This window comes from Oreochromis aureus, linkage group 13, assembly GCF_013358895.1.
Source record: "Oreochromis aureus strain Israel breed Guangdong linkage group 13, ZZ_aureus, whole genome shotgun sequence".
Lineage (NCBI taxonomy): Eukaryota > Metazoa > Chordata > Actinopteri > Cichliformes > Cichlidae > Oreochromis > Oreochromis aureus.
Window position 1 is genome coordinate 13,755,294 of NC_052954.1, and position 27,282 is coordinate 13,782,575.

The 27,282-nt window shown below is 41.0% G+C and overlaps 1 protein-coding gene across 1 annotated transcript; it reads left to right on the forward strand.

Annotated features, from left to right (window-relative positions):
• Positions 1 to 5,136: 5,136 nt before the first annotated feature.
• kcnk12 (potassium channel, subfamily K, member 12) lies at positions 5,137 to 25,524 on the forward strand. The gene is made up of 2 exons (XM_031732122.1): positions 5,137 to 5,473; positions 24,632 to 25,524. The coding sequence occupies exons 1-2, from the start codon at positions 5,137 to 5,139 to the stop codon at positions 25,522 to 25,524; spliced, it is 1,230 nt and encodes a 409-aa protein (XP_031587982.1).
• The last annotated feature ends 1,758 nt before the right edge of the window (positions 25,525 to 27,282 follow it).

Below are 27,282 nucleotides of genomic sequence, written 5' to 3' on the forward strand. Positions count from 1 at the left end.
GAAATTCAGGATCCGCAACCCAGTGAGCCACCACAAATCTGCCGTAACTCGCCTCCAAATAATTTACCTTTTCAGGATTTTCCTGGAGAACTATTGTTGCTAGACTCCGAATCTAATTGGATTCTTGATGGCAAATTCTCCTGAGCAGGATAAGTGGGGAAATGGTTTTCATGTAAAGCGAATTCACGCAGACGTGTACAGACACAAAAAACACACACAAGCACAAAAGAAGTGGATTAAAGCTGTGGAACAGACTGGTTGACTCGTCAGAGACGACAATAGTAGATTTTTTTTTCAAAAAGACAACCCCTGATTCATGATGTGAATGAGCAAGCCCAACATGTATCCTACATTTTGTATGCAGATTGGACTCATACGTGCATGAGATCAGCACTATATGTACAGGCTAATAATTCGATTTTCATCTTCTCAGCTTTTTTAATAGGTTTGCTCTTATTTTGGATTATTCCTGTGAAAGAAAGTGACCATGGATAAAAATGTAACTGTACGTGCTACTGAAGGAGCATGTCATCACATTAAATCTCTCTAAAGCCCCTGTGATAAATGAGGTTTCTGAAGGGTTTGTCTCAAATCTCAGTGGGGTGTGCATGGGAAAATTGGATTTGTCAAGCTAGATCTAAATCAATATACTCACTCTTCTTTCAGCACTATTATCATGCACACATTTTTACCTCTCTCCAGTCAAATTACTTGCTGGAACCTGTGGCATGCATCAAACCACATTTACCCATTAAAGGGACCTCTGTGTGGTGCTGTATTATTTTAAAGTTCAAAAGAGCGAACACACTGTAATAGCATAGAATAATGACCAAAAAACAACAAAGCAAATAGCAAAAACAAACAGAACAGATAGTCGCATGGGTAACTGGGAGCTGACAAATACATACACACATCCATTCCTGTATAAACTTTAAAGAAAGGGTTTAAAAAACTGAATAAAATACTTGAAATATTTTTTAAATGACAAATTCTTTGTACTTTTTCAGTTATCAGGAGGAAACCTTGCATGGCAGGGTAAGAGGAAATCCCTCACTCGCTGCGCTCCCTATTTCATTTGTCACTGTAAAGGGATGTGTGTCCTCCGTTGTCTCCTCATCTTTATTCACTGCGGGGCCCTCGTTGCTGCACTCTGAAGGATTGTCTCTCCTCTGTCTTCCCCACATGCCCTCTGTAATTCCTCTAATAGGCCACTTAAGGTATGTGAGCCTGAGCTGGAGGACATTTACCTTTTCACACGCACAGTGAAAACACTAACCTAAAGAATCGACTCAGTTAATTGAGGTAAAAGAGTTTCAGTTTTCAGACATATATATTCTGCCTTGTGGTTTGGGTAAAAAGCAGTCAAATTTAACAGCTAAAAACCACTAAAAGAAAGTAGGTAACACATATTTAGCATTGCTATAACTCTTTGCCCCAGTAACTTCCCAGAGTTACAATAAAGAATTAGTGTCAGACATGATTTACAGTTGTTATTGCTAATAAGCAATAACGGCTGGCTGGCTGACTGGCTGACTGGATGGCTGGATGGATGGCTGGATGGATGGATGGATGGATGGATTTGTGCAGTGTGGTTTCCTTGTAAAATAGCTGCTGTGCTGTAGTTGTTGTCTCACAAATAAGGACGGAAGATATGCCTGAGGAATGGAGAAGAAACGTACTGTTACAGATTTTCGAGAACAAGGGTGACGAGCTGTAGTGACTACAGGGGATAAAGCTGATGAGCCATGTCATGAAGGTATGGGAACGAGTTGTTGAAACAAGTCTGAAAAAAGAGGTGATGCTCAGTGAGCAGCAGTATGGCTTCATGCTGAGAAATAGCATTACACATGCGATGTTTGCTTTGAGAGTGTTGATGGAGAAGTATAGAGAAAGAAGGAGTTGCACTGCGTCTTTGTGGATCTAGAGGAAGCATAAAATAGGGTGACAAGAGAGGAATTTTGGTACTGCATGAGGGAGTCGGGAGTGGCCAGGAAATATGTATGGGTGGTACAGGACATGTACGAGAAGAGTGAGGTCACGGTGTGTGGGAATGCCACTTGTGAATGATCTACACAAGTTGTGCAGTATCTCAGCTGTTCCTAGGACTGTGTTCTTCTGGACAGAGATCTTGGATGTTGTTCCTGGGATCTGCTGAAGCCACTTGCCTAGCGTGGGTGTCACTGTACCGACTGCTCCGATTACCACTGGGATCACTGTTATCTTCACCCTCCACATCTTGTCAAGCTCTAGTCTGAGCCCTTGGAACTTCTCAAGCCACTCGTTCCTTCTTCCTGATATATATATATATATATGTGTGTGTGTGTGCGTGTGCGTGTGCATGTGTGTGTGTGTGTGTGTGTGTGTGTGTGTGTGTGTGTGTGTGTGTGTTTGCTAACTGTCAGTTATTCTTTAACTTTTAATACTGCACCATCTGAAATGGAGATGAACTACATGAATGCTCCTTTTGTGAATATATTTTTAGCCCATGCTTACTGCTTCTAAATGTCACGGCTCAAACAAAGTATCATCAGCTAAATGATTCATATTGTATCTCAGAAGTTAATATTATTGTTGCCTACAAACTGACCCAGGATTAGTTCCTTTTTCATAGGTGCTTGTTTCCACCCACAGTCAGGGGGGGAACAAAGACTCGAAATGACCCGCAGGTATGAATGAGCTTCTGTACTGTATGTCTGAATGCCTGTATTGATTTCCTTGCTTTCCAAGCAGTCAGTGCAGGGATAGTCTACAGCCCCTCCTGTGACCCTGAAAAGAAACTGGTGGGTGGAGAATAGGAATAACATCAAAAAGTAAGCATGCTGCTTCTTTTTTTTCCCTCACCATATTCCTGTATTTTCCTGTTGTTGCTACTCACCACTACACAGTGTTTTAGATTTTTTTTGTTTTACTTTGGTATTTCTGACAACATATTTTTATACCACAAAGAGCTATGATTGGATGTGACTCCTGCCAGTGCCAAAGACACAATATTTCACTGATGTCTTCTTTCATATCTCCGTCCTGGGCTTTCCTACATTTTGAGCTCCAGATTGGATTTGACAAGGACAGACTCAGAGGAGCAGAGATAACCGTGCGCAGTGTGCCCTTGTTCTGCAGTCTGCCTTGATATTTGTAAGCCAATTAACTAGATTAGAAAGCATGATCAATACAGCCACCTTATGCAACCCCGTTACTGTCAACTCATTAGAAAAATAACTACTGCCTGTCACAACAATGCCGATTCAACGCCCACTTTTTCGACCTGATTCTCACAGGTTATGTTTATTCTTTCTCATTAGCCTCACTCTCATTCACACGTTTCATTTTTATTAAACATAGCTTAGCCTATGACATCTGAAGTGACAGCTTGTTTGTGGCTCCTTCCTCTTCAGTTGGATAAGGTCTTTTTAAAGCCTCAGTCGATATTTTCACGGGTATTTAAATGGATCAGCAGCTCTCCAGGTCGACATTGATTTTGACCAACTGAACCCAGAGGAAACCGCTCTCTTTTTGCCCCCCTGAAGAGTAATTTGAGCCTTGTGGGGTCTGTAGAAGTTCACTCAGCCGTGGTCTGAAGAAAGTTTTGACCTGCTCTTGGCAGATGATTTTAGCACATGTCTATGGCCACCGCCAACACCAACTCCACCCCATCTTTTCTTAAACCAGAACCGTTTTAAATCTCCATCTTACCATCAGGTCTCTTTTTTTCTTTAAATCTCGACTTGGTCGTTATTCAGTCGGATCAAGTGAAAGGATGACAGCGGGGTGAGATCATGTCCGACTATCTTTAGGGTTTTTTTCTTACTTTATGTTATAGGTACACTGGATATGTCATGTTTCTTTTGTTTTGCATTATTTCCAGCGGTGGAATTGTTAAAAAAGTAAAGTTATTAGTAAATAGTATTATTTAATATTGTTGCTTACTTCCTCTTTGTCGACGTTTATTTCATTTATTTAATTAAAACTCTATAAATCTCTATATTTTGATAATCAGTTAATCGTGGAGATATTTTTCAGCTTAGTATTATTTTGCTATAGGTGCCTCATGTGTGATGATTTCTTCTTTGCCGTGTTTTGAATCACCGTGCGCTGAATATGTGGCGGTTTTAAAGTCTCCTTTGAATCTGTGAAATTGCAATCGGCATCATCGCCAAGCCATAATTTCTAACATTAAGCATGTAATGAATATTTGATTAATTGAGAAAGTATGGCTTTTTCCACCGTTTTTTTTCTTCTTCTGACAGTTACATTTTTGTGCCTCTGACTCTCCGCTGAAGCTGTTAGGAATAGTTTAGTTTAAGTAGGTATAGTTTAATTATGGTTCTGCTTTTGCGCCCACTGTGCTGAAAGTGAGTTTCTAGAGAGTAGCCACAGTGCGCATGGCAAAAGATAGCGCCTGCACCGGAGTGAAAATGTAAATCCTGAGATCTGAAGACTACCCCAACTGAGGACGCATATGGGTATGCTGCTTATCTTCAGCCAAACGCACAGCCCCTCGATTCGATGAGAGATCTCACAACACCCGCTGCTGATGATGGGATGCACTGTGCTACCACCAGTGCCCACGCTTAGGCGACCGCTCCGCACTCCTGCAGAACAAGCCTGTGTGGAAATAGAAGACTTTACTTGTCAGCAGGGACGTGGTGATTTTTTTAGACGCGCTCATTTGTAACTTACAGAATCTCGAGCGTCATTGTGCTCTTTTGTGTGGGGGATCGTTTTGGTGCAACGGAGGAGGGGTACCCGGTGGATACTACTGCTTGCTTTTGCTCAAAAGAAGCGCGCCCGTTTGGATTTAAGCTGCAGTCCACTTTACGCCAACTGCATTGCCACAAGGAGAGGGGGGGGAAATGTATGTATCATGAAACTAGGCGCCTGCGGCTTTTCGCATTAACTCTTTGATGGATGTGCGGACTTATATCCACAAGTGGGGTCGTTCTTTGTGCTTTTAAGCTATACATAATATCACTTCACAACTACAATGAGACAACGTGTCGGGAGAGGAATTGTTGCCCGGAGAAGTGGAGCCACAGAGCAGGACAGTGACTTCCAGAGGATACCTACAGACGAGTGAATGCCTTCTCTGATGTGGAGCTTGTCGCTGTCCGACGCGCGAGTGGTGCTGAAATTTGGATGATGCCTGGCCAGCGACTGCAAGGCTGCCGCTCCCTGCACCTCAACGAGGACAACGGCCGCTTCGTTTTGCTCGCCATCCTCATTTTAGTGTACCTGCTGTGTGGCGCTGCGGTCTTCTCGGCTATAGAGAGGCCCTCCGAGCTGCGGGCTCACGGGCGCTGGAACGGGACGCTCCTCAACTTCAGTGAGACCTTCAACATAAGCCTGCAGGAGCTGAACTCCTTCCTGCGGGAGTACGAGGCTGCCATCGCCGCCGGAATCCGGGCTGACGCTCTGAGGCCAAGATGGGATTTTACAGGGGCTTTTTATTTTGTTGGAACTGTGGTGTCGACTATAGGTGGGTGATCTCTGCAGCATTCACTAAATTCCCTGACCTCTTGGTCCATTCGGTTGCATCATGTTGTTCTCTCGACAGCATACATGTTGGAAAATATGCATTAGGGCTATTCTACATAAAACCACACACATGCCAAGCCCACATAAAGCTTTGTGTTAATAAAAGAAGAAGAAATTCCAGGGATGCTTGTCAGACCATGCCGTGAAGACAGGAAACACTTGAATGGGTCTTTGTTACTGGATTGGATTAGAGGTGTTTTATTTGAAATTGTATTCATGGTAAATACTGATATCCTTACTTTCTGTGTGGATGTCACATGAACTGGAGCTGCTTCCCTGGGGGTGGCTTTCTTTCCACTGGCTTACATGCAGAATAAATGATCCAAATTATTGTGTTTTTCTTTCCAATCATGTGTTACATTTTGGCTGTGAGGGACTTTGGCACCGGGGACGGCATCTGACTTGTCTGCCATTTGGAACAGCACACTCATCCCTGGCTATAGGACAGCACCCATGGGTGCAACTCTTTTTTTTTTTTTTTGGCCACGTTTCTGTTCAAACCAAAAGGAATGTCAATGAGAAGCCCCTTCTGCTCTCACACCCCCCCTCCCCATTTAACATTTACTTGTGCAATAGGTCAGAAAAGAGCAAGTGTCCCTCCCAGGGCACCCCGAGGGCCAATACTGTGATGCACTGCATGCCTGATGGGCTCCAACACCCCCCTCAATCATGCACACCTGCCCCTCACACCACCACCAGCATCACACCACACCCCGGACAGATAAAGCCGAGCCACAGCTCACAGTGAGTAAATGAGTGAGTGAATGCGAACAAGCAAATGAACACACTCCAGCAGCTGTCTGTCTCTGACCTTGGCCTAAACACACAAACACACTCTGTATATACAGCGTGACACCTTCGGCAACTATTTTTAATTGAATACTGTGGCATAGGGAGTGATAAAAAAAGCTGATCCACGTGAGCAGAGAACCTGTCACAACTTTATTTACTGTAGACCTGTCAGGAGAGCTTTATTAGTCCTTCTACCTCCTGCTCGCAGACACACAAAGGCACAGACACAGAGCACTCGGGAAGCCCGTGCACTCAGCTCACCGTGTCATGGGAGGGAACCACAGCAGCTGTGTTTGTGTACATGTCTGTGGCAGGTTGAAATCCTTTGTACTCTGGTTGTCAAACTGCATCGCTTTCTTTACCCAACAGGCTGATGATAAAACCTGACTCAGCAGCTTGGGGGGAAAAAAGGAAGGAGAAAAGAATGATGTTATGATCCTTTCTCCAGTATTTCCTCTTTTTCATGTGTTTGCATGGATTTCTGTCAAGCATTTCATCCTCCTTTGATCTCCCCCCCACCCCAACCCTCTGGCTTGTGTGCTACTTTTTTCTGCATGCTTGTGAGATGGTGATATAAAAGGGATTGTGGGGCCTCCCCACACAACTCTTTATCAGAGCGGCATCCCCCTGTGCACTCTAGACTTTCCTCCCAAACACTTCCCACCTCTGACTCTGCTGTGGCAGAGGCTTCAAATCAGCAGTGACTCTTTGCTCCCCTTGATGTGCCTCCATAGCATCACTTTGAAGAATGAAATAAAGCCGTGGCCACATGATGCATTTCTTTACCCCGGGATTTGGCTGGGTTCACTGGCCATCAGTGCTGCACACATTGTGTTGTTTTAGGATTTCTGGAAAGGCTGCAGTAAATATCGAATGCACTGCAGCTTTTTCCAAAGCGTATGTTGAACATGTGCAACAAAACTAGCACTTTGGCCCAGATTGAAATCTCTGGTGTTCCCTCAGATTGGTTAAACTCTGACTTTTTTTTGTATTTTCTGTAGCTGAACATTTGTGGTTTTGAGTGAAATTGTTCAAAAAAGAAGAAATGAAAGTTTGTCCAGCATTTATGCATAAGAGTAGCCGTGAGGAGCACATCTCCCTTCTGCCTGTATAAGGCAGTAGGTGGGGAGAGCAGAATGAACGGGGCAGGCGTCAGATAAGACACTGATTAAATCTGAGATAGCATGAGCTGAGGTGGAGGTGGCTGCAAAGCGACTCGCATTGAACAGGCCAGTTAAATGGGCTTAAATAGTATGACCCATATGAGATTTGACAGTTGGATGCATAGAAAGGTATCGGCTGAGCCGTCACTTAATGTAGGTTGGAACTGAAAACAGCTGCCGGGATAGCAGCTGAGCATGGCTGCTCGATATGCTTGATTTGGTGAGCAACGTTAGCACTACCTGTCATATACACAGCAGTATAATGACCACTTCACACAGTTCTGCCATTCAGCTTCACTTCTGATTAGTCCCAGTAACCACTCATGGGGAGGCTACAATAAGAAAAAAACAAGCTTGAGGCCCAAAAAGCATTTCCCTGTTGAGAAGCCCTGTCAGAGAAACATCTGTAAAATTTCTGACAGGTGAACTCCGACTACAAACATGTTCAGCTATTAACTTTTCTATCATGAATTCTTGAACAGCTGTTTATCTATGTTTCCTGTGAGTGGAGTTTCTGTGTGATGAGTGGGAATGGATGGGACATGTACAGCCAAGGCCAAGTGCATTAATGTGGAAGCAAAGTTATAAGCTCCTGCATATTTAACTCAAAGCCACCTACACTCAAAAAACCCCCACACAAGTATCTAATGTGTGTCTAGCGTGAAAATATAGACTGTTAGACTCTTTTCAGCCTTCTTGTATTGGTTGTATTGTATTGCCCCATATTTCTGGTTACTGTGTTTGAACTCACATTAAGGAGGGCACAAGAGTTGCATCAATAAAATGGCTATTTATAGCCTTCAGGGCTGATTGATGGATGCTAGCTGCCAATTAGGACAGCTCTCTGTAGTCTTTTGAGAGCCTGTATGTCTCATTCTGAGTAGCTATAATGGCATTTAGGAGAAACCCTTAGTCACTTTTACAGTGCTGGCAATGAAAATACTCGCAGCGAGGGAAGAGAATCAATTAGATTGAGAACTTTTAGCTTGTTGGGAGTTATTAAGCAGGTTAAGGCTGTTAGTTGTTCAGCAGTTTGTAACATAACATTCAGTTGCAAATTTGGATTGTGTTCTGCACTGTTTATTCCTGAGGATAAACTCTGCCCTGCCCCTGGCAGCCACTGCAGCATCCTGCTCTATCACACCTATATCCACAAAGGCAGACAACGCAAATAGTACAGTTTAACACACAGCATACAAAAGAGCCACATGCAGTTTCTTTTGCTTTAAATAAATCCTCACTGAAACTGCAGAAAACTTGCAAAATTAAGAGGAATGTCAGAAATGAACAAGACATAATCCTGCTTGACCCTGGCTGTACAGAGTAGCGAGATGCCACGGTGCTCTTCCATCAGGATGCATTCATCATCTCTTCCATTACAAACTACTGAGATGAAATGTGATCATTAAGAACAAACTGTCCTCATTAGCCTAACGGCTTCGAGCTTACTGTAGTGTTATGACGATATTATAACATAATAAGTGTCATAAAAACCTTGCTTTGTATTTATGTGTCAGATCACATTGAGAACACCTCTCAAAAATGTAACTTAAAGTTGCATTAAACAACATTTCTACATTAGCAATCACTTTTATGTGTTATACGTTACACATCCTGCATAAATCTCTGGTTTCCAGTCAACTCTTCATGTGTTTTAGCTGCTTTTAGCTCTTAGATCTTTTAGTCTTTTAGTCTCAGTCTCACTGAGAGGCTCATTTCATTGTTTCCTGCGAGCTGTTAATTAGCAAAGAACCCCCTTGTGGAGTACACTAAATGTCCAGCTCTAAACAGTGGACAGACAATGTTAGAGATTAGCTGGTGAACATATTAAAGCACACAACAGCTTAAGGACCAGGTGGTGCCCTGAGCGGTTGAAAGAGCTAAAAAGGAAAGTCACTACTGGACTGGTCTGATTGAGATATTAAAACATAAGAGTAAACGATGCTTGTTGGATTATTAGTATGATGTTTACAGCATGTTCTACTCTCTTATTGACCACCATTTATTTATAGAGTGCTTTATTCTAGCGGATTCTAACACTTTATCGTGCATGCTTGGTCAATTTAGATTCGCCAGTTAAACTAGCTTGCATGTCTTGCACAGTATCCAGAGGAAATCCACGCAGGCACAGAAAGGCCCAAACCAGGTGACAGTGCTTTTAATTTTGCCAAAACCTGGCTGAAGGTGTCTTTGTTTGCCCAAATGAGTTTAAAATATACCTTGCTATGCTAATACAGCACACCTGCCAGGACAGTCGTCTAATATTTCATGAAACGAGATACATGGACAAAATATGTCAGTCCCTCAACTGAACTGGGGGCTGCAAAGTTGGTTCAGCAGCGTTTCTGAATTGGTGTTTATAGTCAGATTATGACTCTATTTCATGAATCCCATAACAGGAAAATTATTCTTTGAAGCAGTGTGTGAATATGCATTACTCTGCCAACTTTTCTAAAAGTCAACACCAAAAGTATCTGCGAAATCACGATGTATTCAGTCCAGCAGAGCGATAACCGATTCCTGTTAATGAGCAGCAGATCTGACTTAATGCCTCTGCTGCAGCAGGACAGGTTTGGTTTTTTTTAACACTCATTATTTCAAACATAATCACTTTGTAATCTCATAAACCAGCGATCAAAAATCAATCAAACCCATTCTGGTATTATATTGCATTTGTATTACAACTAGGTGACGATTAGAAAAAAATTTGTTAACTCACGAAAGCTACAAGCGTGTTATGTAATGATCAATGTAAGAAAAGATTTAGAAACATTATAATCTCCCGTGTTCTCTTCAGCGTTTCTGGAGTGTTAGTAGACAATTAGGCCTAATGGCTTAGAGGGTATTATTCTCCTCATCTTCTGGTGCCAATTTAAAAAGTGCTAATTTGGCAGTCTCACTGAGTCACACTTGTGAGGTTTGTGTGACCATGCCTCTCTGACCAAGGCCCGATGTATGTGCAAACCAAATTTGTTCTGTACTGTGCTGCCTTTTAATTCGTGTCTCTGAGGTTATAAGACAATGTCACCTCAGTCTGGTGAAGCGTGCGTTTGGCATTTAAGCAGTGTGAAATGTCACATGATGGAGTGTGTGGATTCCTGAAGGCAGGCTGTGTTTTTGCTTTGATGTCGTGTTCTCATTTAGATTAACCACTTCGTGCTGCCTTGCTGGGACAAAACCATCTGTGTTGTTGTTACTGTTGGTGCATGTTATGAATGTGCCTTTGGGAGGTAGGTGGGAAAGGTTTGCAATCTGTGAAGGCAAAATCACTGCACAGCAATTTTTCAAGTTGTTCTTGTTGTCCGTCTCTCGCTTCAGCACTGTTGCTAGAGTGTCTCAAACAATGCCGATTCCCATCTAACGTCAGTCTCAGATCTCACTGCGCTGGACATCTTCCTTCTTTTAACACCGTTGTCTCATTTCTTTCTATTTACAACCCCAATTCTGAAAAACTTGGGCTGCTGTGTATTAGTCAATGTCATTTTTTTAAAAGCAGATGTACTTTACAAGAGAGTTTGAAAACAATAAAAACGAGCGATATATCCATTTTAGTACAATTAAAGTACAACAGCAAAATATAAAAATACAATAAAATTGACCAAAAAAAGGTTAAAAAAAAGACACCACAACATAAAAAAAAAATGGATGAGAATCAAACTGAGATCTAATTTAAAAAAAATAATTATATAAATAAATTGCAAAATCCAGTGACTTGTAGCTGTCATAAACCCATATTTTATTCACAAGCTCATAGAAAACATAAAAAAACCTCACTGGATTAACTGTTAATATGTCAGCAACATGATCAGATGCAAAAAGGGCGTCTCCAAGAGGCAGAGTTTCTCAGAAGTAAATACAGGCAGAGGTTCACTAATCTGCAAAAACCTGCTTCTACAAATTGTGGAACAATTTCTGAAGCATAGCAAGAAGAAGCCATATGGCAACATGAAAAGTCAAAGCTCTTTGTAGGGAGGCAAAGTGGAAAACAGTCAGACGAATAAAAATTTGAAACTCTTTTTGGAAAACACAGTTCACCTGGCACAGCTCAAATCCACACGTCTTGCATATCTCAGGAAGTAAATGCTAAGCTGCATACTGAAGCAGCTACAACAGCTACAGCATTCGTAGGAGAAGAGTTGAACTGACCTTTTTGCAGTCCAGAATTTTCACCAACTGAAAGCATTCAAAGCGTGTTGAAATTAATTAAATATGACAAAGAGGGACTGTTGAGCAGCTAAAAGCCTATATAAGACAAGAATGGGACAATATTCCACTCCCAGAAGTCCAACAACTGATCTCATCAGTTTCCAAATGTTTACAGTCTGTTGTTAAAAGAAGAGGGGCTGCTACACAGTAGGAAACATGGTCCTGTCCCAACTTTTTTGATATGCCTTGCTGTCATTAAATTAAACATAACCTTACCATTTCTTAAAATGGTATACTTTCTCAGTTTGAACATCTGAAAGGTTTTCTGTGTTCTGTTATGACTAGAATATGGGTTTGAGAAATGCAAATCATCATCTATTTCTTTACATTTCTATACATTTTACATAGCATACCATTTTTTTGTAATTAACTTTGTATTAATTAAGTCAGTTTTAAATTATATTGTAAGTTTTTTGGAGTATCACTGCCACTGTGTTACACAACAGAGTGCTGAACTGCACACTCGATAAAAAATTGCAAAGATCAGTTTATTTGAAGCTGTATGTTGTGACTTTTTTGTTTCTGGTTTTCCCCTTTCCTTTCTTTAGATCTCAGTGGCTGCTTTGTGAAATCACAGACTCTGAGGAAATGTCACTGTTAAAAGTGGGAAAAGGGGAGTCCCCAGTCACATGAAAGGCACTGGGGGTCTTTTTAGATTAGTCCAAACACTCGGTGCAGAAAAATGTCTCACTAGGGATTAAGTAAACCTGAAGTGTACCACTTCTGCATAGGACTTCCATGGGATTTTGTCTAAATTATGGGAATGCAATATGTCTCATTTTTGCCCTAAAGCTTCCTTATGCAATATTTCTTTTGTAAAGCATTGGGAGGCGGGAGGGTGGACTTATGGTGACAAGCAGGAAATTATTACATGAGTCTGGAAGATTAGTTTGGTCACTAAATTGAAGCTAAATGTCGTTTCTAGCTTCAAGCAGAGACGGGGTGCAGACGACTGTAACCTCTAACTCCACAGCTCCAAATTATTTTCATTTTCAAACTTACAGTTTCCAGTCCAATCATGTATGGGACTGGATTGACAGAAGTCACTTTGACTCCTTATAGGTGCTGCTAATAACATTATCAGTAGCTCTGTTCTGTTTAATCTTCACAGGGTGACAGTGAAGCAGTATGCACAATATCACAATAAGAAGCTAAATAAAAATTAGTTGTACTACCCTATCATTACTATCAGCCAGTGATTGCCAAAGTTAATATTTTTTCACATACAAGTCCCCAAGGCCTAGGATCTTTGATATTGTAATGTTTGTTCTCTGGCTTACAAGATAATAACTTGCCAACTCATACAGAGTTGCAAAGTAAAACAAAGAGTCATCCTGCTGACACGGATATGTTGTATTACTGTTCTCACTATAATAGCTTGTAGACATGCTAATATGCTAGCTTTCCCATCAGCTACTTCACGTTTAAAGCAGTACCTTAACAATTATTGAGGTTTTGCATGCATGTGATCACTAACCTTGTGACATTAATTTTTTCCATCATTTTGGCCATGTGACAATCATGGTGACATGTAGGCTCAAGGGAATAAGGTACCGTTCCCATAGGCGATCTAGCTGGTACTGGTCAGGAGGGAAAAATGAGTAATCCAGACCAGTGATTTCTAAAGTTCCACTAACACAGACCAGTTAGCCACTACCTTGCAACCACCTGTTGCTAGGGAATAAAGTGTGTATTTCCTAACTGGTTGACTAAAACCTCTTTATGGTTGCTTCAGTTGCTAGCATATCATTGCAGTGGTATTTTGAATGGAAGTAATGGAAGTGTCTATAAACACACTGTACAGCTACTCTCTGACCTGCACTGAAATTGTGAAAAGTGCAACACAAACCAAAAATGGAGACTATTTGCTTTCAAAGTAAAAGTTGGAAACATGTTGGCTTCCGCACTGAGGTATAGCTTTTCCTCTGAAGGCAAACTTTGCTCACTTCTAGGTTTGATCTGTAGCTGACCCGTTTGTCAGCAGGAAGAATCCCCAATGGCTGCTTTGATTTTTATTCTGTAAATGAAGGAGGCCTGTGGATATGGCCTACTGTTACACAGAAGTACATAACTGGTGCTGGTTTGGATGAACCAATGGTGCATTGGCTAATTCCTGGTATGTTGTTAACTCAAGCAGGTTGTGTGATGCATCCCCAGTTTTAAGGCTGCAGATCTGAAACTTAGAAGCAATTTGGGGCTTAAAATAGATATATAACTGAATCATCTACATAGCAGTGATAAGAAATGTCCTTAAAAGTGCCCAAAATTTGCTGAAGTGGGAGCAGATGTAACAGAAACAATAAGGGCTCCAAAACAGAACCTTGTGGCACACCCTAGACAAGAGAAATGGAAGAGAGCCTGAACTGAACACTATGTAACAAGTTATCACAGAAGACTCTGAGAAGAGCTGTTTCAGGGGAATAAGTACAAAACAGAGACTAAAATTTATCAAGAAAGCTGCTTAGCCACGACCTCGCCTAAAGACTTAACAATAAATCGTAATTTTGAGATTGGCCTGCAACTGCTAAGAAGAGAAGGGTTGAACTTTTGCTTTAAAGTTATTTTTTCAAATATGTTAATGAAAGTTACATTAGCAGTAAAGTTAAAACCAAAATTAAAAGACTAGAATTAAAACTTGTCCAGATAAGAAATAGCTGCTTTCATTCATTTATTTTATCCTTCCATCTCTTCCACACTCTCAGATCCTGTTCTTCGAAAGTGCTTCCCACTGTGAAGCAGAAATACATGTGCATGTGTGTTTCTGTGGTATAGGGCAAACCTACTGGGAAGTCTAAGCTTCAATAAATCTCCATCATAGTTAATTGCTGCTGTACAGAATGGCTGTACACACCTCTGTGCTCTGTCGCAGCAGGTCATAAATCTGCTCTGACTTGGCGTGTACTCGCCTACGTACAGTAACTCACAGACGTAAACCATCGCGGCCAAGTGATACCAAGATCATTTTAGAGGACACAGCAAATTTGCTGGGCTTCATCTTCCTCAAGCTGATTAGCATTTCACTGATTCTGCTCTTTGCTGCAACATGGCACTGGGAAGATAAAACTCTCTGTGTTCTTTGCACTCTGAAGTCTTGTGACCTTCTCTGTGTCAGGGTTAATTTTTACAGTCATTCATTTTATTTATTTTTACCTGCTGATAACATTTTGATCATTGCCAATTTATCTGGCAACCCACTGGGACTGAAGCATAGTAGTCATTGCTGACTTGCAGCTATGAGAGTTCAAAATTTCCCCATAAGCAGAAAAAGTATCTGCCTCTGTTTTGGTAAGGTTAGCAACCTCTGATGCAGTAAAAGTGAGGCACCCACTTTCAGAGCAGGAATGAAGCTTTTTTAAAAATCAGTTTTTGCACTAGTTGAACTTTTATCTGCATCTTGGGGTCATGTTTATAAATAGTTATCAATGTTAATGAGCTAACAGTAAGTTGGTGAGCACTGTGATTTGGCAGCCATCCATCTGTCTGTTCGGGGCTGCTTGTGTAAGAGCAGAGAGAAAAGGGAGAACAGCACTTAGCCATGCTCCAATATTACATCCTTTAGTGGATAATTAAAAAAAATACATTGAAATATCATTTAATGTGAATGTGTTTGATTAAATGTCAGATTTGGGATTAACCAAAATCCTCCAGAATCTGATCACTTTCACTTTAAGGAGCTAAACAGAGCTAACGCAACAGAAGCATATATTTTGGGCTTGACCTTTATTCATGGAATTAATCATCATTATTAGATTAAAAGATGAAGAAATATAACCTGAGTTAGGCCAAACACTGTCCTTAAATGTTCTTTAGTGTGAGAATAATCATTCGGTCTAGCTGAATGAGCATCTACACCAACCACCAGCTCGTCTGACTCTAGCTTAATATCACGGCCCTGCACCGAGCTAACGGTTGTGTGTTTTTGCCAGCCATCATATGGACCGAAATCACTCAACAGACCTTCTCTCTAATATAAAATCTTTCATTGTTGCCACCTAATTATTGATTTGTCATGCATTTTTATTTTTATATTGAAACAATTATTACCCTTGTAGTAAAAACAGGATGAGATACAGCTGAGCGTATTCTGTCCTCATGCCAGCATTCACAAATTCTTCTGTTACCTCCAAGCTGGCAGCCTGTGGCACAGTGAGCCACTCTCAGACTCACAGTGGGCACGTTTGTTTAGTATAAAGTAAAAAATTACTTAACTGTGAGCAACAGAGCATTCTTTCATCCATTCTCCCAGCTTCTTGTTTCCCTGTGTATGATCAAACATCATTATTGTAGCTGCTCAGCCTTAATTTATATGGACTTGGGCTTTCACATTAGCAGCAAAGGAAAAAGTCATTAAATTTATGCTGACCCTAAGCAGTTGCTGCATTTATTTATTTTTTTAAATGAAGCAGAGCTGAGAAAGACATACACAATGTGACATTTTGTAGGTCTTAAAATTAGATAAAAACAACCTCAGATGATAACATATAACATGTTATATCATGCTGTTATTTATTTATTTATTTATTTTAAATTAAGGCAAAATGTGCACTACAAAAGCAGTGTGTGAAAAATTAAGTACACCTTTACTGCTCCCTGCTTACTGGAATTAAGAGGGTAAATAGCAGCCAGGTGCTGATTAACTAATGCATTTAATTAACTGATCATGAGCAAGTGTGAGCACCATGTATGTTAACACAATGCCAAAGAAGGAAAGACATTAGCAGTGATCCTAGAGAAGAAGCTGTTGCTGCCCACCAGTCTGGAAAGGTTTATATGGCAATTTCAGAAAAGTTCAAGTCCATCGTTCAACAATGAAAAAGATAATTTACGAGTGGAAAACACTCCAGACTGCTGCCAATCTTCCCAGGAGTGGACATCCCAGCAAACTGACCCCAAGGTCAGATCATGCAATGCTCAGAAAAACTGATTCAGTCTCCTCAGGCCTCAGTTAGCATGTTAAATTTCATGACAGTACAATTAGAGAAAGACTGAACAATTATGGTTTTCTTTGGGGTGGCGATAAGAAATTCTCTTCTCTCTTAAAAGGACATGGCAGCACAACTTAGGCTTACCAAGGTGCATCTGAATCACAAGACTTCTGTCATTTGGACAGATGACACTAAAGTAAACATAGTACAGCACTAACAAAAACACCTCATATCAACTGTCAAGACCGATGGTGGATGTGATGAGTTAGGTTTGTTTGCAGTCAATCATAAACTTGTCTGTATACCAAAGTATTCAAATGAAATGGCATCTATCTGATAGTTAAAGCTGGGACTGGCTTATGTAACATCACAATCATCCAAAATCTACAACAGAATGTCAGAAAAGAAAAGAATCAAGGTGCTGCAATGACCTGGTCAGTCCTGACCCCAATCGAGCTGTGCATAAATTAATGCCTTCAAACCTCAATGAACTGAAGCAGTGATGAAGAGAAGAGAGCCAGCATTTTGGCTCAGTTTTTGTTAAATAAATAATGAAACAGTGTAATATGTCATGTGTTGCTGTTCATCTGAGGTTGTATTTAGATCATTTTTACACCTGTTAAGGACAAGGTAGTTCTTGTTTTACTAGGTCCCGATATGTAACACTTTGTTTTCTTTTTGCCGTCACGGTACGAGGATAACATCTGTATAACCTATTAACTGAGCACGCGGGCTTATCACGCTGATCATAGGGTTGTAGTGCTCCACTTGGACAGGTGTGTTTACTTTGCGGACTTAAACGTGAGAGTTTTGTGCAGCCTTTATTCAAATATTTACAGTGCACACAGTACAAGATAATAGGAAGCACGAGGACATAGCCTTTAGATCCATAGCCAGAAGCTGTTAAACTGATGAGAGAAGGACTTCTCAGCCGTAAGAAGGGACAAAATCTCTGTTACTGTTTGCAAATAAACACTGCAGCCACATGAATCCTGATTTTATTTTCCTTATTCAAGTTCTGACTTAATTTTTTTCATGCAGCAGAGGTGAAAAACAGATTGAAAACTGAACACAAAAGAATTAATGTGCTGCGCATCCAAAGAGAATGCAACACCCCCCCCACCTCCTTTTCTTTTGACAACAAATCAATACAGACTACAGTGGACTCATCAGTCCTTTCGGCTCTTTTTGCCAGTGAATTAACTGCTGGGACACGATATAAAAAGCCAGACCAAATTCAGTTATGGGGGAGCCAATTTAATTATAAAAGAATCAGAGAAAAATATTCAGGTTGTGTTCAGGTTTCCGTTACGTTGCTATCTCTCACACTGTGTGTAAATTATTTGTACAAAATGTTACTCTGTGATTTATATCTGCATCGACCCGCTTTAATGAATGGTACCCAAAGGTTTCTTGCAGATAACGTCAGTCCGATATTTCTTCTAATAGGGTGGTGTGGCACAAAGCGCTCTTTAACAATCCTTTGACTTGAAGAACAGATACCAGTAATGCACTGCCTATAAATTATACGGGTGTGAAATTTAAATCCAGGCTGTTTTGCTTCAGGCACCCTGGCTTAGGTTTTTTTTTTAAATATATAATGCTACAGTCTTTGTTTAATTTGCATGTATGCAGTCAACAGATACAACAACGCAGCCACATCTCAAGCAAAACTTGGCATTGTGTCCACTCTATCATCTGCTTTTTGTAAAGCTGGCAGCACAGTGTGAACATTCCTGTTATTCCAGTCTGCCAGTAATCTTGGCAGCTCCTCAGCAGATGGTGTGGCGTTGATGTCTCAGGTCTGGCCATGCTGCTGCTTCCTCGGCCCTCTGTCCTCTCTGCAGACCCCCACTACGCCGCGCCCGTGACTAATGATTTCCTGTTTGTCACAGAAACACAGCCATCAGAGGGCATTGCGTGGCATTTTTCCGCTGCAGCTTATCGGGCAAATTTAGGACTGTTCCCACTAGTGGAAAGCAGTTGTTTTGAGTAAGAGTTTGTTTTTTAAGCACATTAATTGAGGACACAGGCCAGTAGGATGCCAGGATGAGATTTTTGCTTTGCAAAACAGTCATATATTGAATATGTGTCCATTTTAAAGGATTCAAGGATTTGTGTGGGAGGATAATGACCCTCAGAAGCAAATCTACATATATATATATAAATATGAAGTACAGCACTTTTAGTTGCCCTTCGTTCTCCTGTGGATTTCCATTAGGATCTTTTACCCACTTGAATTGGCTTTATTTTATATTTGCCTTGCATTGTGTCTTCTCTATCCATTTTGGTGCAGCCAATTAATTCTGACCTTACCTGACATTACCTTGGTCCATGCAGACTGGTTGTAACATAAGACAGAAATGCACTCAGCTTCATGATGACTGGCCTTATGAGGCTTTTTTCCCATAAACTAAATCAATATCCCTTTTTCTGGAAGCTTTATTTCATAAAAGTTTAAAGTGGCCTTTGATTAAATATGACACAAGCACCAAGGTGCGCTCTGCTGCACACACCTGGTATGGATTAGATTACTCCACCTTAATTTTCTTTGAATTGACAGTTAGATCATATTTCCAGTTTCTATTTGGGCCTGGACTGTTTGCACGGTTTTCTATCAGAATTAATGTGTATTAATCCCACACACAGAGAGGTGGCAATTTATAGGGAAAACCCGAACTGACCAAGCGTCACTTCAAATCAATAGTGTTGGTCTGACTGATCGTCCTTATTGCATAATGAAATATTTTTATCCTGAGAGGAGCAGAGACTTACAGGAAGACATTGCCATTTGCAATAAAAGTAATAAATTGGTCCCAACAGACCAAAGCTGAAGCCTGTACTTAGGGTTGCCAACTTTTTAACTATCAAATAAGGGACACTCTGGTGTGCCAGAAGCACAATGCACAACCAGCTGGGCATAGTGTAAATACACACTGTATGCAGCGTTGCAGGTAAAGGTCAATATACGCGACATTTAAGGTAGAATAAGGAATGAACCAATTTTGCTCATTATACGGGATGTCCCAGCAAAAACAGGACAGCTGGCAAACCTACCTGTACTATGAAGTAGGATTTGGGGCTAAGTGAATCAAACAAGAGGGTTAACTCTAATCTGAGCATATTGCCATGGTAATGTGCTCCAGAGCAGGTTATGTTAGAGATAAGAGATCAGCACTCACAAACTCACCTCCTACTGACCAATCAGTTCACTTGTAAATAGTTTAATCATTCCCTAAAGATTTCCTGAACCTCTGTGAGCTAACGTTAAAGTCCAAAGTTATAGAAACAATCTAAAGTATTTGTCTTTATGTGATGAGAGCCAACACAAAATATAGATTCTTAAGAAATACATATTCCCCTCCAATAGCTGGAACCAAGTTTAAAAAACTTTAATTGGTGTAGAAGCCTTGAAATAGCAATATAACCCAAAACAAGGCAAATCTGACCTTTGCTACTTGTCGATCTTGCAAAAAAATCTGTATGTCAGCCTCCTAGTTGGAATTTTGCTCTAATATTTATTCTTTAGTTGTGCTCAGACTATCCAACACCACCTGGGCTGCACCTGAAAGAATCGAGTTGAAGCTGTCTCACACACCACAGGAATGTTTTCATCGCAGAAACATATTCATTTCTAATTTAGTGTCTAAGTCAGACCAGAATACCCAGTTGTAATCTTAATGATGGGTTTGTAATGAACTGAAACAGTTTCCAGTCATACAGGCCACTCATAGCCTCCTTCTCTGCTGCATTGTCATATAGGCTCCTAGGAAACATGAAGGAGGGAAGAGGGATAATGAAGTACAGGTGAACTCAATCAAGGTGCTAACGAGGGGTGGGAAAAGGAAGGGCGCAACATGTGGAACCTGGCTTGAAAATTAAACAGGAAGTAAAGTGAAAGATGCTGCAGCCACAGACGGGGAAACCAATAAATCACACAGACGTGGAAAACATTGAGGAACACGGAGCTCCTGAGTGCCTCCACTTGCAGGGCACGAGTGCTCACTCAGAGCTTTCATGAGCTTGTCTCGTGAATTTTATTGTGTTGCCTTTATAGTTGTCGCAACGTAACTCGCCTAGGGGATTTTTAAAGACGCTTGACAGCATTGCACTCTTCTTTTAACTCTCGTTTTGGTCTTCAGTAACTGTTGAACAAATGGACTGGTACTTTTTTCCCGAACCTTTCTGCTCTTACTGAGCACTTAAAGCACTTTTACACTGCAAACCAGATTCACACATTCTAAAAGCATACTTTTCTGCCACTAAACATTTTACCTGTCATCGACACACTCATACATCACTGAATGCTTCGGGGACAATTTGGAGCTCAGTATATAGTCCAAGGACATTTGTGACTTTCAAATCAGAGGAGCCAAGGATCAAAAAAATAACGTGCCACCCTCCACCTCCAGGAGCCACAGGCGCCTGTGTTTGCTGCTGATGTAAAATTAGTCTAAAGAGAGCAGTTATATAAAATCAGAACTTTCGTAATAGTGCACTGAATGGCACTGAAACACTTCACATAGCTGAGAGGAACTGCAGAGTTCGAACATAATTATCTGTAGGTTTCCCCAGATAAACAGAGCCTTTGAAATTATAATCATCAAAGCCATTGTCATAAAAAAGAAAAAGATTACTGCGGCTTGAAACTTTGGTTTGAGTGCCACAGATCTGGATTGGATTGGATCTGAAAGTTGAAAAGTACTGTGAGGCAAACTGACTGACTGGTATATTGGCAATAACCAAAACCAATATTTGCAGCCTCATCTCCACCTGTAAAATTGCCCCTAATCCCTCACTATAACACTTCGGTGAATACATCTGTATGCTTATGAGGAAATTATTTCTGCTGCCTCATTGTTTCTCTACACAAACCGGTATTGAATAGCACATTTCATCTCAATTTGCCAGAGGAAACGTCACTCGACTGACATGAAGAGTGATTGAACGGTGCAGTGTTATTTACTGCAATAGCTGCTATTAACTCCTTTGTGCAGCGATCTCTGCAGATAATGAAAAGTCTGTTAAGTGTTTTAGATTTTAGAGTGGCTCTTTAGTGCAAAAACTGATGATTGATTTCTGCTTAGAGGCGAGCACACTACTAAGCGAATCAAGTTAAGTGCAGAGCATTCGTGATCTCCATCGATATATCTGTAAAAAAAAACAAACCCATAGTAATGAGAGCTGTTTGTTTAGGTCCTAACTTTACTGTGGGACTTAATGAACCCTTTGTCGCTGGAGTGTAATAAAAGCTGCTCGGTTTAAACTGTATCAGCAGCAAAGTGAATATGATTTACACTCGACTCTCTGTGATAAAAGGTTGGATTCACTACCGTCAAGTAGCAATTTATTTCTGTATTCCCTCTATTTCATTTCCCCCACCGTCAGATAATCATTAGATCATCTTTTTTTCTTCTTCTCCTCTTAAAACTGTCACATTGGTAATTAATGGATACTAATGGCGCCGTTTCCATCATTTTCTTCCTGGTTGAATCTCTGGTGTCTAATTATGTGGGTAAGCATCATTAGTCATTAGAGCATAACATCATCATCTATGTTGAGTTGAGCATACTTTATTTAATGTTAATGAATAAATATTCTCAGAGGGCTCTGTCTGAATTGGATTTGCACACGTATGATTTTCTGCCTTATCAAGTTCGGCCGAATTAAATGAGTCATCTTGGCTGAGACCGAATGGGTAAAATTAATGTTTTCACAAAAGTCAGCAGTATCGCCAGTTTGGAACCCCTCTTTCTTTTTATTTTTAAGCGTTTTTAAAGAATAAATGAAGAAGTCTTTGAGAATAAAAGTAACACAGAGTTTAGCATCTTTTGGTTTTGGCTCTCCTGCACTGTGGTTTCTAATATTGTCCTGTTTTCCCTAATGTGTCCTGACACAGTAGTCTGGAGTAATGGCTCTGAAATGCTACACTGAATCGATGCCTGGTGCCTTTTCCTCTCTTAGGTAATTTACTTGGTAATGAGAGACGGTGCGGAAGACTGTCTCTGTGTGCCCTGAGAAGATGTAATCTGTTTTCCCTATGATTCAGCTCAGTTAGAGAGACTTGGACTGCTAATTAATTAACTATGAAACACTGAAATAGGATTTCACTGAAGGGCTTAATTTGGGTAATCGCTGCCCCTCACCTTTCAGCTGCTTCAGTGTATGTTACTTGAACTTTGTAATGGTCACAAAAGCAGATTATGTCATGTCTGGAATGAAAACCTACACAAGTCCGTCTACGTACGCGTGTGTGTAGGAGGCCATAAGTTGTGCATGTGTGGACGCGTGGGGCTTATATTCCCTGTTGTCCATAAAGCAATTTGTATCAATCAGTGTTGATCTAAATGACCCATCGTGTCAACAGCAAACCTACGTGAGAGTGGTTTTCAGTGCTAGAGATAAGGGCAAAAAAGCCATTTTGTCTATCATAAAGGAAGTATTGTCTGGATATTGATGTCATTTATTACCTGACAAGGGTGGTTGGTGGGAAAAAGGGGTAAAGCACAGCCCTAATGCACTGAGAAGATTGAGAACGAGGATAGCCATGATGGAAAAATCAATTAACCTTGGCCTGAAAGTGAACTGCTTGATCTTTCAGCACGATTTTATTTGTTGACAAATATACCATCTGCTGTTCTGTAGATAAGGGGCTCGACACTCTGTGTGCGCTTAGGTGTGTGTGTTCAATTTGGCCTTGGACAGAGCGTCCCAAGCATGCATACAAATAACCACTTTAAAATATATATATATATATATATATATATATATATATATATGTGTGTGTATATGTGTATATGATGCACTGCAGATTTCATGACTTCTCTGCAATGTGGGGTTTCCACAGTGGCTCCAGTAATAGACACATGTTGGTCAGATGCTTTTTTTTTGTAAAATAGGACACTGGATGGGTAATAAGCCCATTTCGTATGGGCACCAACCTCTGCTACCTCTCATTTTAATTGAAGATAACGACTTAAATTATTGTTTTGCCTTAAATGGTTCCACCCTTTTTATCTTCCAAGTAGACAGGTAGGGTACTGTGCGAATTTATGACATTATTTGACCTGATGCGAAACAATGCCATGCCCAGTTATCAGACACATGTTTACATCAGAGCCAAACCTGTGGCACTCGAGTTTGAGGAGTGCTCCTTCAACACGCAGCAGAATCCATAAACATCCTCCCTCCTCTGCTCTAATAACCACTTCCTCAGCTTGAACGCTCGCTCAAAGTGACTAAGAAATCAGGCGATAGCAGGAAGCCAGACGCAGCTGAGGAGGGGGGGACATATTCAGAAGGCTTAACCCAGCTTATTTCTGGCATCCTCTTCTCAATATCCTTCTAAGTTGTTTGATTTTTCTTACTCACAGCAATAAAAATATGCTGAATATACAGAGTCAAGGTTTTTCACAATCAATTTTCACTATACAATTGCTTGTTTTTAAAAAGATTTAACTATTAATAACTAATAATACAAGTAATGCATTAAATATCTGCAAGGATTTAATATTGAATAAGCTGCTAGACCATTATTGGACATAATTTTTAATTTTTTAAATTATGATCGATTTTTTTCTTGTTGGCAAATATTTATATATTCTGTATTTTATCGCTTTCCCCTCATTCTCTCTCACAGTGCAAAACACAATTATCACACAGTTCCTCTGTCTCTGTATATGACTTCGCAGACACTAATCTCCCAGTAAAAAGCTTGCATTCTCATATCAGCATCGAGTCAAATTATCATGCAGTACTTTCTGTACATAATTTGTATTTGCACAGCTAATCCTCGGCTTTACATCATTTTAATTACTAGGAAAAATGTTTTAGAAGTATGATTCAAGCCTCATTTAATCCTCTTTTAGATTTGAGGTTGTTTTACTTTCACGCATCACTTCCCTGGCCTGAAACTCACTTCCTGTGAGGAAACTGCAAACATCTCGTAGGTGAAAATCTGGTCGTGGCCTCTGCTGCATGGCTGAATGCGTGATATCTTTTCTGTTTCTGCAGGTTTTGGGATGACCACGCCTGTGACAATTGCAGGCAAAGTTTTCCTGATCTTTTACGGGCTTCTGGGCTGTGCAGGAACCATCCTCTTCTTTAACCTCTTCCTGGAGCGCATCATCACACTGCTGGCTGTGGTGATGAAGGCTGTGAGGGAGAGGCGAATCAGGAACAGCGGCCTACTCCCACCAGGCATCCGCCATGACTTCTCAGCCTACTCCCTGCCAGGATGGAAGCCCTCGGTGTATCACGTGATGCTGATACTCGGCCTGTCAGCCATCACCATCTCCTGCTGTGCATCAGCCATGTACACGCCCGTCGAGGGCTGGGCTTACTTAGACTCTCTCTACTTCTGCTTTGTCACCTTCAGCACCATTGGCTTTGGGGACTTTGTCAGCAGCCAGAGCGCGGCTTACGAATACCAAAGCCTCTACAGGGTGGCCAACTTCTTTTTCATGCTAATGGGTGTATGCTGCATCTACTCGCTATTCAATGTTATTTCTATTGTCATCAAGCAGGTGCTCAACTGGATGCTGGAGAAAATGAGCTGCCTGTTTTGCCAGCGCTGCAATAAGGCTAATGCTTTCCTAGGCAGACGCAATGCCATCCGCCCGGGCTCCAAAAGTCGCAAGGGTCGGTTTGGTCAGCCGCCCGACTCAGACGGACCTTGTGACAGTGACACAGAGGGCCGCAGATTATCGGGGGAGATGATCTCCATGAAAGACCTGGCAGCCTCTAGCAAGGTGTCGCTGGCCATCATGCAGAAGCAGCTGTCTGAGTCTGCCAACGGATATCCCAGGACAGTATGCGGCAGCTCACGCCATAATGGTTTCTCTGGGGGGGTTGGTGCTCTGGGTATCATGAACAACAGACTGGCAGAGACAAGTAACTCCAGGTAGAGGGTGTGGGGGGCACTTTACACTCGTACTGTAATAAGAACCCAGAGGTTGATCGCCATATAAAAATACAAAAAGTTTTGTCTAGGTTTTTTTTTTTCGAAAGGGATTGCCAGTGTAATATCGACATGCATGATACATATGATTTTTTAAAATACTTTTGGTTGGCCTGTGATAATACAGGTATAATAATAATGGTGATGATTTTAATGATTTGGTGGTGATGGTGGTGGTGATGGCATGAAGAGAGAAGCACAGAGTCATCAATAAAAAACATAAACTGACCTGGAATCATGGGAACCAACAATCGCCCATTGACCTCAGTCCCAACCCAGAACAAACTGAGTCTCAGACAAAGTCTCTTAAATATCAGTGTTATCCTGCAGAGGACACAGTCTGCTACACTCGCTCTATACTATCAGACTTATACAACTTTAATGACGTGCTGTAAAGCAGTCAAGGGAAACGTTCAGCACAGTATTTACTGTTTGAGGTTTTGCCAGTTTATTTAAATGTGCGTACTGAATGTTGATGTAAAAGGAGCGTAATCACCGAATGATATAGCACATACTGATCTATGCATTATATGTTTCTCATGCATTTTTTTGCACCATTCCTTCGATTGTGCAGAGCCCCCACCCCAGTTATTTTTTCTCATCTATCCTCAGGTGATTGATTTCATTTTTTTCCTCTTGCATTGCTCAACATGGAGAAAAAGAACAGAGTTGAAGAATGAAAATCCATTTCTGGAAAAAAAAAAAAAGGAACCGGTCCTCTTATCAGCTAAGAACATGCTTCAGTGGCCAAAGACTGACTCAAAGGGTAAAAGAGGGCACCTTCCCAACTTTGTCTCTCTCCTCTTTTTTTATTAAAGCTTACAGCTGTCTGCGAAGGGAAGTAAACGATAAAGCTTTTCTAATTGCTCGTCCGCTGCAGCATGCAGACATGTATTTGGAGAGCTGAATAAATAAGAAACAGCTTTATGGATTTATAAGGTATGTATGTATAAGAAAGTGGAAGGAGTTTGACAAGCAAATAAATTACATGTGGCTTTATTCCATGGGCACATTATGTTAAATGATGCAGACTGAGCACGGTTGGGTCAGTCGTAGTCGCTAGACTGAAAACGGATTCATCATTGTAAGGATTTGTTTTCACTGATGGATGCTTTTTTTTTCTTTTTTGTGCATTTTGAGTGAAAAAAAAGGAAGAAGAAGAAGGCCTAAAGTCCTGCAAAGATTGATTTTTTTTGTCTTGAGTTCAGCATGTGCAGCCAAGGTTTTATGGATGGAGGGTGTTTGCGGAGGATATGGTTACCCTGTCAGGCTCACGATCAATGTCCCTGTTGCCGGCAACTATCTATTCCGAAGCAGCGGTGTGTGTGTGATTTAAAGCCACGTGATGGCGTTTGATGTTTGTAAACAGCGTGACAGAGGAGGAGACATTGATAGTTAAACTGTCCGGGACACGTTGATGAAGGGGAGGGAAGCAGAGAGAAAAGAGCTGGCCAATGCAAATCGGTGGTCTCTCTCAACCAATGGCTCAACTCTCCCATCTTCAGCATCTGATTGTTTCCCCCCCCCCTTGTCATCTCTGCATTCACTTAATGCACACTGCACCAGAACTGTCCCGCTTCCTTTTTACTTGCAGATCTCGGCTCTCTCTCCTCACGCCCATCACTCTTACACTGTGAATATGAGACATATATATATCATTATGAAGTGCTTTTACAGTAAGGCGCGATTTAGATCTGGATCTTTC